The following is a 14939-nucleotide window of genomic DNA, read 5'->3' on the forward strand; positions in this document are numbered from 1 at the left end:
CTTTCTCATCAATTTCTTAATAAAATTTGTTAACTTCTATGGTAATTCGGATTGGCAGAACAGGATTGTTAGATGATCCCAATTAGTTGGGACAAAACCTAGATGATGGTGATGATGATGATGAACTTTCTCTGCCATTTGCAGGGAGGCACCTGACGATGACGATGCTGTGAATGAGGAGTTGTTAAAGCGTGTCAAGGTACTTGTGGTTTTGAGGAATTGTAGGGTAATAGTAATAGTCTGCTAACCGTGATTGGTGATCCAAACCTTTGGTATGATGGATCCCGCTGTATATGGGGGATACGACTCCTCAAATTTCTCCCAGGTTAGAACATCCTAACCCTTTGATTATTACCTACAAATACAACAACAGCGTACACTCAATAGAAAATAATTTGAAGATGGGAAGGCTGGGATTGGGGGGCCCATCATTTCAATTGTCTGGATAACCATATCATGGTCCCATGTGTATAGAATCATTCATGTGAGAATACTGTAGACTCTCTGGTTCGCAGACCCTATACTTTCTTGATGGTATATGCTGTGCTTTTCTTTATTGTGGATAGGGTACTTTGATTTGTTTTTTTTTTTTTTTTTTTTTTCATATTGCTTATGCGTTCTGGACTCGTGCTGTTGTTGACCTATCGTAGGAAAATTTTGGGAGGAACGGACCAAAGGTGGATAAGAAATGTAAGCCTTTTCCAGGTTATATTATGCCAAACCTCTTTGTTCATTTTTAAAAGGTCTCTACTGGTTGGATAAGATTTTTCTGTTGTTCTGCTTCACTTGATGTTTACTTGGGCAAAGTACTCGTAATTAGAATAGTAGAGAATTGGTGAGTTTCTCTTAGTTACGTACAGTGTTGGACTCATGGAAACTTGTGTGCGAAACTTGGTTAGTATGAGTCTGGCAAATCGACTATTTTACCAATGTGTTAACACTTCAAACTCGAAATGAAGTGTCCTTTAATCAAATAGGTGAAGTTTTTGAGTTGCCAATGTTGCACGTGCCGATCCCAGGCTCACACATCTTTTAATTGTTAAATTTCCATTGAAGCGTAGGCTTTGTTGATTTTTCTTCTTCTTCTTCTTCTTCTTTTCCCATTAGAACAGATATCCCTGTGTATAAGGTGGAAACTCTAGAATGGAGCCTCTGTGGAACATGCAGATGCAATGTTAACTGGAAAAATGGGGTGTGGATTGAGAAGGCTTGATTACGTGTAGGAAACATAGGATTAAGAAGGAATGCATCCCAAGAAGTTTAGGAGTAGCCCCAATAAGAGAAAAAATTGAGAATGGATTGAGAAGATTCGGTTATGTGTCATGAAGACCAGAGAAGGATTAGGCGAGGGGAACACTGATGAGGGTTGAAGGGCCTGAAAGGAGGATGAGAAGAAGACCAAAAAGGACTCGAATCAAGGTGGCAGAACGGTTTTGTAGGATGTTTAGGTTTTGAGGATAGAGCCTTAGGATTATAGTTACACGAAGCATGAAGCGAAATGGCAACATATTCGGATGTGGGAGCAAGGAAGGTTCTGTTTCAAAATGCAAACAAGGTAACATATGTAGGAGGTGGGAGGGGAGGTGTGAGTCTGAAAGTGCAATATGTAGCAGGAGTGGTGCCTAGTTCGAAGGATCCTGCAACTAAAGATCGGATTGATTGTTGTAACGAATTTTGTTATCATTTTATTACCAGTCTTCGCATAGATTATCGTACCCTACCTAGTGTAATGTATTATGTATGCTGATGCTCAAACTACTGAAACCAACTGAAGCAAGGAATATGAGGAGAAGAGTGCTCGTGTTTCTTGCTTTCTATCAGTTGCTCGCTGCCATGTCATCGAAGCATCTAATGGAATGAAACCAGGGCGTATTTCCTATTTGTTCCTGTCTCAATGTGACCATCTATAGCTTACATAATTGAGATGGAACACCCTGGTCTTAAATTACTCAATTCTTTGACCAACAGCATCCTAACATTCTTGATTAGGGTTCTTGACTTGTCTCTTAATTCCTCAGAAAATCAGGTTTGCAAGTACTTTGTGCAACTAGCATGGAGCATAGTTTAAATCCTTGAAAAAACTCGACTTGATCAGATTTCATCAAGACTCGAGGAAAACCCAATTTGGTCATGGCTGGGTCAGGACTCGAAAAGAAAAACTCAACTCTGCTTGGCAAAATGCGGTAAAAAACTCAATGAAACTTGATAAAAATTGGCTCAACTTGTCAAGAATCAACAATATTTATATATTTATTATATTTTGAATATTAAATATTACTTTTAAGTCAAAACAAAATATAAAAGAAAAAGAAAAAAAGAATGAAACTCAACTAATATAGAGAAACCTTCAAGTCTAAGTTTTCGAGTGTTTAAACCTTCTATTGATTCAATGGAGATGGGTACGGTGTCACAGGCATGGATAGTATGGTGCAGTTGATCTATACTGTATGGGAAGTAGGGATTGATATCTATACTGTATGGGAAGTAGGCATTGATATAAAAGCATGTTGCTATAAGATCTATTTACAATATGCAAAGCTTTGCTAAGTGGACAGGTGTGAAATGAAGCTAATCTAACACGCCGCATTTGCCAGCATGGCACATAGATGCAAGATCCAATCATCCTCAGGTTGGTTCGACCTCTATCATGTTTTCCTGAAAAATAAATCTGGTGCACTCAACATGTTGCGCCAATATTGGAAACAAGTTGTTAGATTAGAAAACTTCAGCCAAGTTCTTCAGAGCTGTACATTTGTTTTGCGAACTGTTGCACCCACCTGATCAGTGGATCAACCTAATTCTTGGGATAGGGCATCAATATAGTGGTTAGTTTCTGATGGATGGTTTGGATCTTAGACCCATCATGCCATGCTGGCACACATGTAGCATGTACATGAGCCTTATTGCACACGTGTGCGCTTAGCAAAGCTCTAATATGCTTGATACAATATATTATCATTTTATTGCCTCACCTAATTGCTAACCAATTTTATAATTTCAATACAAACTACCAAATAGAAACCTCAGCATGTCCATAGCAGTGACTGGAATTAGTTTACTGTGTGTATGTGGAGTCTGGGTTGCAAAGGGGCTGGGTTTGAACCAGGCCAGCATGTTCTTTATAATCAGGCATGGAATTCTGGCACAGGCCCTGCATGTTTATTGACTGGACCTAAAATGTAGGCTTTCTCAGACCTGACAAGAACTCAGAACAAAAAGTTAATGAACTTGGTGCTAGCTCATTTAATTACTGCGCTTGGGATTCAGGCCCAAGCCCAACCTGCAAGCTTAAACAAATCAGTACAAGGCCCAGTGGACCACCGGTCATATATGTGCAGAGCTGGGTGGGCTTGCCATTGGTTTCTACCTTGTAGCAATTATCTGACTGCTCAAAAAAAAAAAAAGATTTCTCCGGTTCATTCCCATACTGTCAGTCATACATACAACCCTGTTCAAGCATATATGGCATGGGAACCATGATTCTGTGCATTTTGGTTTTGTGATTTGCAGTGGCAGTAGAACAAGTTCCTTCATTTGGTCCCTCAGCTGCAAGATCTCATGCAAGGTCATTTGGCAATGCCCCCAGGGCCACGAGCAGCAGCACTGCTGTTGGAACTGGACCTCAAGGTCCTGTTACTGGAACCTTTTCTTCTCTATTTGTAATTCAAACTCTCCACAGCTAGCTCTTTTCCCATCAGCCACTATACTTGGGGATCTAAATATAGTTTCTGCAGATGGTGGCGGCGAATCATCTGCCCCAAGAGTGGAGAAAGAATATGTTGACCACTGGGTAAGCTCAACCTCTCTTGCTCGCTTGTTCTTGCTCTGACTGTTACTGGATTTCCCTCACAAATACTCACTTTTCCGACGTTCCTGGCTACTGCAGCGTTACTACAGTTACTATCCTTCACTCCTTCCTCTGAGGAGGCCATACTCAGGAGATCCAGGTAAGCTTGTACGCAGGATGAGCACCTAGTGATGTCTCCCTACCCAATGGTCCTGGCCATCCTGTGAAAATGGACGGTCACTGCAAATCATACACATTTAATGGGCCCGATCAGGCGAGATTTTGGGGCATCATCCATCCACCATATGGTCAACCTTAGGGGTTGTTTGGCAACATGGATTTTGGGCAGTTAGGAATTGGAATCCAGGACTTTCAATTTAAATCATGTTTGGCATCCCAAAATCCTGGATTTCAAATCCAACTTGGATTGAAAATCCTCAAGAGGGCCCCTTTCAAAATCCAAGAGAAAACGTGGGGTGCAAAATCCTGAAATTTCAATCCTCTCCAACTATCATCACTGCTCTCTCCTCCTCTCTTTTGAGGCCCCCATAATTCAAAATAAAGGCTGCCAAACATAATTACTGTATTCCACAGGATTGAGGTTGCTGAACACAACTGAAAGAATGCAAAATCCAGGTTTGAAAATCCGGAATTTGAAAATCCAAATACATGCTGCCAAACAACCCCTTAAAAACAATTGGGATCACCAGAAGGTGGGCCCTGCTCATGCAGTTTGTTTGGCCGAGCAAGTACTAGATGGGAAATTTGAGTATTCCTCACAAAGTCACACAACCCCATCTTCTTTTGTACAGAAATTCTTGATGAACAAGAGTTTGGGGAAGCTTCGGCAAATGCTGATCATGACGAGAGTCGTATAAATCCAGCTGAAGAGCTCGGCCTGATGGTTAGTCTTCTGACTAGTGCAAGATTAGCTAGTGATATAAGGTGCAGAGGCCCAAGCCCTTTCTAACATTTTTTGGGTGCCGGCAGGAGGAAAAAAATGGAGAAATGCTCTTGTTTCAGCTACCGGCTTCTCTTCCTTTGGTCAAGCGGTCGGCTTCTGCAAAGGATAAAGAGACAGCTGATGGCTCAGAGCCATCCACGAAAGAGAAAACTGATGGATTGGAGCCATCCACAAAAGAGGCAGCCGATGGCTCGAAGCCATCTAGGAGAAGGGGCATTCCAGAGAAGGGCTGCAGATTGGAAGAGCTGCCGGCTGGCTTCATGGGGAAAATGCTTGTGTACAAGAGTGGCGCTGTCAAAATGAAGCTCGGAGATACCCTTTTCGATGTGAGTACACTACAACAATGTCCTTGTCTCAGATAAGTAGTAAATTTTATTTTCATAGGGATGCATGGTTCGGCTATCATTACACATCACCCCAACTGCAAACTATGGATGCTTGGCGTAGATATCATCATCCATCTTCTGAAAGGTGTCATGTTTTCATGTGGCTCATCTCAGTATGGCCCCAAATGTGGATGATGTGGATCAATATCCAAATTCCATGCTGATGTCTGGTTGTGCGGTACGCATAATATGGCATGGCATGGCATCAATTTTTTTTTATTTTTTCTTTTTTCTTTTTTCCCCTCTAGATTATCTGATACCAACAAACTGGAATCATCTACAACACTTTCTTTATGCAGTGTGTACAAACATTGAAGCTCTTTGGGGCCTGCCAAGTTGTATACATGAAATCTACTCCATTTATCAGGCACACTCAATGATAGGCTCTAGGACCAATAATCAGGCAGATCCACTACTCAGGTGGGACACACAACATGTAACAATCGGATGGGACACCAACCATAGGTTTTTATGTGGGGCCACCATGATGTATCTTTCATCAAACCTGTTGTTCATCATGTGTGACTCACGAGGATGAAAGTAGATCAAGGCAGGCCACAATACATGTAGCCGCAATTTTACATTGTTCTCCTTGTTGTGTCTCATCTAATTTTTTTTATCGGCCTGATCTTTTGAATGTACGGTGAACATAATGTTCATCACCCGATGGACATGGTGGATTTCACACATACAACAGGGGACCCCAAAGAGCTTGGGTGTTTGATGCAACTGTTGAAGACTATTACAGTCCAGTACCAACCATAATTCTCAGCCATTAGGCATGTTACAAGTGCATTGCACTTGCAAGATTGGTCCACGGTGGCGAAGTTAATTGTCATTTATTCCGTCTCTCAGTGGTTGGTCCACCTTTGCCAGGGTGGAGGGGTCCACCTTCAACCTTTGCCATGGGTATTTCTCTTGGTTTCATTCCCAATATAGAAAGAAGAATTATATGGTTCCCCCACTGGATTTTGTATTAAGTGGGTGCCATGGTGGTTCAGGTGGGCACGAACCGTTGATCCAATGGGATCTATTGGGGATGGTGGGTCTAGGAAAATATCGGAGAATAGATTATCCCAACCCGTTGATTGTTAGTGGATCCTTGCTATAATCTCCTTAACATCTTCTTGCATGCAATCAAAGGTCTCTTTTTCAGGCATCCCCTGTTCATGATAGGGCTCATCAGATCACCTGTCTGTACCCACCAAAACCACGGGCCCTTCTTGTCTATGGATTTCCCACACATTAAGGGCGTGTTTGGGCACTGGGATTGGAAGAGATTAGGTGGGATGGAATTGCATCTGGTCCCGTGCCAATTCCACTCTATGTTTGCGGGGAGGGGGGGGGGGAGGATGGAAAAGCTGTCGATGGAATTGCATTGGGTCCCATGCCAATTTCACTCCATGTTAGCAAGTTGTGTAGGTCCCACTATGATGTGTAGGTTAGATCCACGCCGTCCACCCATTTTTTGAGATTATTTTAAAGCATGGGCCAAAAAATCAGGTTAATCTAAAGCTCAAGTGGACCCCACCATAGAAAGCAACGGAGATTGAATACTTACCGTTGAAAACTTCAATGGGGCTATATAAGTTTTGGATCTACCTCATTTTTAGGCCCATGCTATAAAATGAGGTTACAAAACAAATGAACGGTCTAGATATAACACATGTGTGTTATTCTCAATAACTTCGTATGATGGTTAGTATATCCATTCAATGTACCACCGGATTACCAACAAAGGATGGAATTATTCTTATCCCATGGCAACAGGGTAATTATGTTTTTTGAATCCCATCCCACCGAATCCCTTCCAATCCCAACGCCCAAACACGCCCTAAGCAAACTGAGTGCATCTGTGGTTGGAAATTCTTCTTCTGCTTCTGAATTACAGGAAACATTTTATTTTTTTATTTTTAATCATGGATGCAGGTTTCACCAGGCTCAAATTGTGTGTTTGCGCAAGATGTCGCTGCGATCAACCCCGTAGACAAGCATTGCTGCATCTTGGGGGAGCTCAACAAGCGGGCCATAGTAACACCGGATGTAGACTCCCTCTTAGATGGTATATCGAATTTGGAGTAATTTTGTTTAGATCTTCAACAGGATATGATTCAATTGAGAGAGAGAGAGAGAGAGAGGGAGGAAACGTAGATCACATGTACCATAAAGAATACATTGCCATTCATATATCAATTTAACCATATGTTTGGTTTACCCAAACTTGGTCAAGATCTTATTTACAAGAAGTTAGGCTGATTTTGTCATCATCTGCATAAACTCTTCAAAATTCACAGCTCCGTCGCCATTCCGATCGACACCTTTGATCATTCTCTTACAGTCAGACAATGACGCTTTCTCCCCCATCATGCGCAGAACACCGTGGAGCTCTTCTGCAGAGATCAGCCCATTATTGTCTCGGTCGAAGACGGTAAAAGCATTCCTCAGGTCTTCTATACACTTTGCCGAATCGGTCTCCATTGTGTTCACAGATATGAATTCTTCCAAGCTGATGTACCCGTCCATGTTCAGGTCCGCCGCCTGCATCATTGACTCGACCTCTTCATCAGTCCCTGGGCTTCCCAGACACCGGAGCATAGCCTGGAGCTCAGACGATGAGATCTTGCCATCGCCATTCGCATCGTACTTGTCGAACACCTGGCGCAGATCATTAGAGTCTTGGATCCGGATGGCAACAGCGGACGGTGGCGAACCGGGCGATTCCGAGGCGCTGCTGCTGGAGGAGACGGAGGAGTCCAGTGAGGATTTCCGGCTCCTGTATTTCGACGGTTTCTTCGCCTTGTTGAGGCCGAAGAAGCTTCTCCCCATCGTTCTTGAGATGATTATGAGAAACCCAAATGCGAATTAGGAAGAAAAATCCGAGAAAATAAAAAATCTCCCCAAGAAGATGTAACGTGCAGAGGTGGGAATTTTCTTATTCTAGAAAGCTCCAGAACTCTCTTGTAGGAGAAGAACAGTTAATGGAATTGTCTTGGGTTTTGGTGGTGGGTGGAGCAAGATTTTATAGACCATGCCTGGGTGATACGCGTCGCGATGAGATTGGTCAGCTAAAATAGCCGTTGGTTGGGCGTTAAAAGGGGCCATTTCGACGGGGACGGATTTGGACGAACATGGAAAATATCGAGGCAGGGTGTCGTTGCACACGTGTCGGCCCCTGAAGGGCCCTCGATTCACGAGTTGTAAGTTTCGACCACATCTGTCCTCGACTTGCTTTGGGAAGTACACGTATACCACGCGCCTTGATGAACGGGTGTAATTGAGCCACGTGGTTAGATTCGAGAGCCCGTGAGTGGTAAACGGATTGGCTACTGCCCCTGACACCAGCCAATGGCTGATGGTCGGTGCTCCGTGGGCCCGCCATGATGTATTTTTTCATCCATGCCGTACATCTATTTTTACAGATCATTTTAAGATATGAGACCAAAAATGAGGTATATCCCAATCTTAAGTGGACCACATTACAGCAAACAGTGTTGAATGAGAGTCGACCATTAAAAAACATTTTGGGGCTATAAAAGTTTTGGATCAAGCTGATTTTTGTTTTTCCCCTTCATCTGGGCCTGTATGACCTAATCAACATATTGGATGTCAAATAAACAGTACAAGGGGCCTTAGGAGGATTTTAATGATGGATATCCAATTACTATTGTTTTCATGTGGTGTGGTGCACCTTAGATTTATATACCTCTAATTTTTGGAATCAAGTCATAAAATTATCTTTAAAAATGGATGAACGGAATGGATGAAACACATACATCATGGTGGGGCCCAAAGAGCACCGACCACCAGCCACGGGGCTGGGGTCAGGGGGAGTAGCCAACCCGTTTCCCCGTGAGTGGGGCGGGAATAAAGTATTCTTTGTTTTGTGGCTTGAGGTAGTTGCAAGCGTGTGTGAAGTTCAGGCGCTTCTGGCAATTCATGTGGACGGTCTAGAGATGGGGGAGAGGCAGCACACGTGTGGATGTGGATGTGTAATACGAGTGCCAGATCTGCGCCTACAAGAGGTGGGTGGGGCCCATCAGGCTTAAAGGGGAGGATGGTACAACAGTCAGGTAGGTATGTGAGTCATGTTTTGAAATCGGACCGGAATGGTCTACCACACCTGTTCTATGCAGCGTGTAAAACACTCGAGCTCTGTGTTTCCCATCATGCTGTATATGCAAATCCAGTCCGTCCATCAGGTGAGAGACCTTATTTGAACCGTACATACAAAAGATCATTCCTCTATGTAAGCAAGGATCCGACGGAAACAAAGGAAAAGTGCTACCAAAACTTCAAAGTTCATGTGGTGTGGCCCACCTGGTTTTGGATCAGGATAATTTTTGTATCTTCACTTCATCCTGATGATTTACACCCAATTAACGGCTTTGATGAAAGATATACATCATGGTGGCCCCAGAAACAAACCTATGGTTGGAATTCAATACCCCAATGTTCCCTGTGGTGTGGCCCATCTTAGTCGTGTTCTTGCTAATTTTTTGCCCCATAAGCTAGAATCCAGTATACAACATGATAGACGGAGTGGATGTTGCAAATACAACAAGGTGGCGTATATTAAAAAAAACAAAAAAAACGTGTTGTAGACTAATCTGGTCCTTGACCATGAAAATGTGGCCCACTTGGATAACTGGACTAGTCTATTTCTCACATGGTGGCTACCTGTGGTCTAGATCTCTCGCACGTGTCCGTGAGCCCTCTCTATATTTCACTCGCGCGAGTCCGTAAGGACGTACCGACCCTTGCTACAGGAAAAAGGTTTCCATGCTCTGGCACACGAGGTTTTGATGCGCAGGCCGGCAATAAAGTGATCCAAGGGTTGAAATATCGGACGCGGATTGCGTCCTACCCCTGCTCGTCTCTAGCTACGAACGGGCAGTTATGTGGGTGGGCCCACCGTGATGTATCTGTTTATCCACTTGAGCGTTCGATCTTCTTTATTTTTGTACATAGACCTTAAAATGATCTGAATAGATGGGATGAACGGCGTGGATTAACAGATACATCATTGGACCCGCCCACAGAACTGCCCGTTCGGGGCTAGATACGGGTGGATAGGACGCAATCCACGTCCTGAAATATTCCAAATGACATTCTTATTCCCATCCACGTTCAGGCCCACTATATAAATTGTTTGGTTCGTTGAAACGTGATCACCTAGATTCAACGGCTACAGTGCGAACAAATCGTGACGTATTGGGACACCGAGCGGATCAGGTGTTACTCGGGTAACACCATCGTGGGTGTTTCCCTCAATGTGGGGCCCATCTTGATGTATTTGTTATATATCTACGCCGTCTATCAGTTTTTCTTATTCATTTTTAGGTCATGGTACAAAAAATGAATCAGATCCAAAAATCAAATGGACCACACCACAGAAAACAGTGGTCAATGGCAGTTAAAAACTTCCTGTGGTTCATAGAAAATTTGGAAAAAGCGGATATTTATGTTTTCCCTTCATTAAAGTCTGTGTGACTTTATCAACAGGTTGGATGGCAAATCAACATTCCGGTGGGTCGTCAGGAGCTTTTAATGGTGAGAAATCAATGACAAATCTTTCCTGTGGTGTGGTCCACTTGTGAATTGGATCTGGTTGATTTTTTGGTATATGTCCTAAAATGAGCTGAAAAAACTGACGGACGGCGTGGATATACAATATATACATCAAGGTGGGCCCCACGTTCAGTGAAACACCCGCTATGGTGTTACCTGAGCAACACATGATCCGCTCCCGTTTGGGAAAATCACTTGAGGTGCGACGCGTGAATGAGATGGCTACTCGCGAGAGTAGAGCTCTAGAAACTACTTGTAATATATATTCTTCGTGTGTCCTAGATCCAGACCATCCATCATTGGGTCCGATCATCTATCTACTGTAACTCAAAAGATCTGCTCTGTTCAGTTATCAGATAATGTCACGCGTCCATTAAAAATGTATGTATAAGAAAAATAATCCCACGTGTCCTACATGATAAACGAAACAGCCTGTATTTGGGTCACCTTACATAAACAGAGGGGCCTATCACGATGAACGGACCGGATCTCTATTCTCCCACTAAATGTTATTTGAGAATTGAGAAAACTACTCATGCGAGTTGCTTTAGAGGGGAGAAACGCGGTTGTTCGTGATTGAAACGTGGAAGCTAAGATGCACGCGGTGCGTAAGCGCGTTGGATGAAACTTTAAATAAGATAGAGTCGAATATACAGATATTTTTAAGAAAGAAATACTTTGATACTCTGACAGAACGTGATAGATGATGATACGAAGGCAGTTGGAAATTACTTAGAAATTGCATACGTGGCATATATGTAATCCAATCTAAACCGTCCAAATTATGGTTAGCATCTTAGATTAACGCTGAACAGAATATTACTCTCATATGTTGATGTAACCATTAGATTGATGGACATTTATTGGACGGTTAAGAATGAAAAAAAAATCCAATGGCCTTATTTCAAATAACAAGTGTCCACAAATCAGAGGCCAGGAATGTGCAATCAATCTGAACTTTAGATTGTAAATTAGAAACAGTGGATTCTACAATTTTAGCTATTTTTTTTACGTTAAAATATGCCACCTGTACCATTTCCAACTGCCTGCGTATCAAGCGTCGTTACCCGATAGAGTATCAAATAACTCCCTATTTAGAAAGTTATTTTATACTCCTGCTGCATGTGACGTGGACACTTGTTTTCTAAATTAAGAGTATCAGATGTTTTTCATTCTTAACCGTCCAATAAATGTACAGAAATCTAATTTCTAGATAATCAAATAAGAGTAATTTTTTTAAATCATACATTTAAATTGCTATACGTAATTTAGACGGTTTACTTTGAAATAATTAGAGTACATACTTGCAATTTCTTAATAACTTCCAACTGTCTGCGTATCATCAGTCACACTCCCTCAGAGTATCAAAGCATTCCTCTTTTTAAAAGAATCGATTCGGTGGTGCAGATGTACCACAGGGTCAAATTGCAGCGGCATTGGATTCCGTACATCATGCACTCATCATTCTCTTATCCAAACCGTATATCTGATGGAAGGAGTGGATTGGAGATGCCCATCTTAACCCGTTGATCACTGGGTTATAATCCGTTATTGTCGATTGCTCAAGATGTTAGAAACTCACACCCTGATCCATAGTTCAAGAGGTAGACTGAGTGAAAGATACCTCGTTTCAACACCGAGGTCTTGGTATCGATTCCCAGGTGGGGGTGGCTAACGGTGAAGTGTGAACTGACAGTGGGTGTACCAACAAGCTAACAAAAAAAATGAAGAAAAGAAGATGTTAGAAACTCAGGATCTTCCAATTTGGAAGATTCTTGAAGTGTCCAAGATCTACCATGGGGCCCATCAGATCACGGTTTGGATCACTCCACCTTGGTGCGAGTGTATGGTATCTTGTGCGTCAGCAGAGTGTGACTGATGAGCAATACCATCATACTCACTTACTACTGGACGCGGATTAACTACTGAACCAGTAGACTCGCGAGTGAAGTGACGTCACCAAGTTCTGTGGGCCCCACCATGATGTATTTGTTGTATCTACACCGTCCATCCATTTCGAGAGATAATTTTAGGTATGATCCAAAGAATGAGGAAGATCAAAATCTCACCCATCACAGAAAACAGTGGGTACTGTGACATCCACCGTTGAAATCTTTCCAGGGCCCATCATGATGTTTATTTGGGATCCAACCTGTTCATAAGTTAACACAGACATGGAATAAGGGAAGAAACGAATATCAGATTGATCGAAAGCTTCTGTAGCCCCCGAGAAGTTTTTAATGGTAGGCCTTCAATTCCCACTGTTTTCTGTGGTGGGGTCCACTTGAGCATTGGATCTGTCTCATTATTTCGCTCATGCCATAAAATGGTCTCCCCAAATTGATGGACAGTGTGGATATAGAAAATAAATCATGGTGGGACCCACAGAACTTGGTGAAGTCACTTCAGTAGCAAGTCTGGCTACTGACTGGTTCAGTAGCCGTCCATTACTCTTCCGTTCAGTCCCATGCACCGCATTTCTATTGGAAGCAAAGCAATTACTCTGTGTAAATATATTTAGCCATTTTTTCTTCGTTGAATCTGAACCGTTGCTGCATTCTATCACTGAACCCCCTATTGGTTGACCATCTATTGAAGGGTTGAGATTCTTCCAATCTTGGGCCTTTTTAGTGCGTGGACCATAACAACGGTTAGAATCCCCAAACCATGGACCCCACCCAACCCAACTTGTATCCAAATGATTATGTATTTTTAGACAGAACATTGTAAAATGCACAAACTTAGAAAGTGTGACATTAGTGGGTGGGCCCACCAACCCAATAGCTGCTTCGGAGAAGCAATCTGGTTGGCCTACCAAACTTAAAAGCAGGTGGTGGGCCTTTTTCCTCATGATATACTCCCAAAACTCTGTTTCAACATTCCTTGGTCAGGTGATCCGGACCGTCCATTCTCTGTTTCCCCCCATGGAAACAACACGGTGAAAAACATATGGTTTGGCATAAATTCAACTGCCTGATTGATTCTAATCGGTAGGCATACAGATGGACGGTCAAAAAAAAAAAAAAGGACATTTCCCTCAGCCCCTTTTAATAATCGGTGACAACGAATCCGTACATAACTTGAGAATCCAAACAATGATTCACGACAAGGAAGTGATCTTCACGTGTGGGCCACCACCTGATCCTACGGTTTATAATAATGGGTTGCACCGAAAATTCGGTGTGAAGCGATTAATGTTTCTTCACGTGATCCTTCACTTATGCTATTATTGTCACTACAGTCTGCGTTAGCAACCATGGGGATTTCCTCGGTACTCTGGATGTCTATGACACTTGATACACAGGCACCTAGAAATGGTACACATGGCATATATTAACTGATGAAATTTCACAACTCACCAATCTTAAAGTTATAAAGTTCAAAAATCAGATTTTTGGAACAATCCTAACCTCTGATTAGTGGTGTTTTCATTTCCAACCGTCTAATAAATTGCCACCAATCTAATAGTCAGATATGATATATCTATACTACGGAACATTTTTTCTGGACGGCTTGGTTTGAATTACTTGTATGCCACTTGTGCAATTTCTAAGTAATGTTTAAGTGCCTGCTTATCATCTATCACACTCTTCCAGAGTATTAAATATTTCCTCCCAACAATTTACTAGATAGTGGGTATCTTGGAGTGCGTTTAATTCAATCCAGACCATCCAAATAACTGGACGTATCATGGAAACAGCATACAAATGTCCAGTTGGGACACATCAAGTGAACGGTTCAAAAGAACCTATAACTGGAATGCAGTGGCTGGGGCCATCTGATAGGTACGTAGATCTACGCTGGTGGCCCACTCACAGTCTCGCTCAACCACATTTCAGTTCAACCAATGTAATATATAATTTCCATTTAGAGTAGTTGGTGGGAAACGCACACTATAGTCCTTTGATGTTGCCTCGTCAAAGGAATCATGCCAAAGAAGTTAAGGTCGATTGCATCTGGACGGTGCTCTGTGGGCCCCACCATGATGTATGTGTTTTACTCATGCCGTCCGTCCAATTTGGATAATTATTTAAGGGCACGAAACCATAAATAAGGAAGATCCAAATTTCAGGTGGACCACACCACAGGAAAACAGTGGTGATCGATCACCACTTTTGTGGGCCCCAGAGAGTTTTTAATGGAATGTGTTCGATCACCACCTTTTCCTTGTAGTGTGGTCCACCTGAGATTTGGATCTGCCTCGTTTTTGGACTCATAACTTAAAATGAGTTGA

The 14939-nt window shown here is 42.5% G+C and overlaps 2 protein-coding genes and 1 long non-coding RNA gene across 3 annotated transcripts; 2 read left to right on the top strand and 1 right to left on the bottom strand.

The window, feature by feature from the left end:
* The first annotated feature begins 38 nt into the window (after nt 1–38).
* On the top strand, nt 39–7351 carry LOC131230440 (DNA-directed RNA polymerase III subunit rpc4-like). Its single transcript, XM_058226368.1, has 9 exons — nt 39–67; nt 145–199; nt 651–690; nt 3511–3627; nt 3735–3790; nt 3887–3947; nt 4600–4691; nt 4778–5077; nt 7067–7351. The coding sequence occupies exons 1-9, from the start codon at nt 39–41 to the stop codon at nt 7217–7219; spliced, it is 903 nt and encodes a 300-aa protein (XP_058082351.1). The 3' UTR covers nt 7220–7351.
* Nucleotides 7297–8153, bottom strand: LOC131230381 (polcalcin Cup a 4-like). The gene has a single exon (XM_058226270.1). The coding sequence runs from the start codon at nt 7961–7963 to the stop codon at nt 7385–7387; it is 579 nt and encodes a 192-aa protein (XP_058082253.1). The 5' UTR covers nt 7964–8153; the 3' UTR covers nt 7297–7384.
* A 106-nt stretch (nt 8154–8259) lies between these two features.
* LOC131230382 (uncharacterized) lies at nt 8260–9488 on the top strand. The gene is made up of 2 exons (XR_009164004.1): nt 8260–8444; nt 8992–9488. It is a non-coding gene; the product is annotated as an uncharacterized LOC131230382 (long non-coding RNA).
* Nucleotides 9489–14939: the final 5451 nt, after the last annotated feature.

This window comes from Magnolia sinica, chromosome 17 (assembly GCF_029962835.1).
Source record: "Magnolia sinica isolate HGM2019 chromosome 17, MsV1, whole genome shotgun sequence".
NCBI lineage: Eukaryota > Viridiplantae > Streptophyta > Magnoliopsida > Magnoliales > Magnoliaceae > Magnolia > Magnolia sinica.

Coding starts and splice junctions, on each gene's coding strand:
- LOC131230440 (XM_058226368.1), top strand. CDS start 39: ATGGTAATTCGGATTGGCAGAACAGGATT. Junction 68..144: donor CGGATTGGCAGAACAGGATT/GTTAGATGATCC, acceptor TGCCATTTGCAG/GGAGGCACCTGACGATGACG. Junction 3,628..3,734: donor TGTTGGAACTGGACCTCAAG/GTCCTGTTACTG, acceptor TAGTTTCTGCAG/ATGGTGGCGGCGAATCATCT.
- LOC131230381 (XM_058226270.1), bottom strand. CDS start 7,963: ATGGGGAGAAGCTTCTTCGGCCTCAACAAGGCGAAGAAACCGTCGAAA.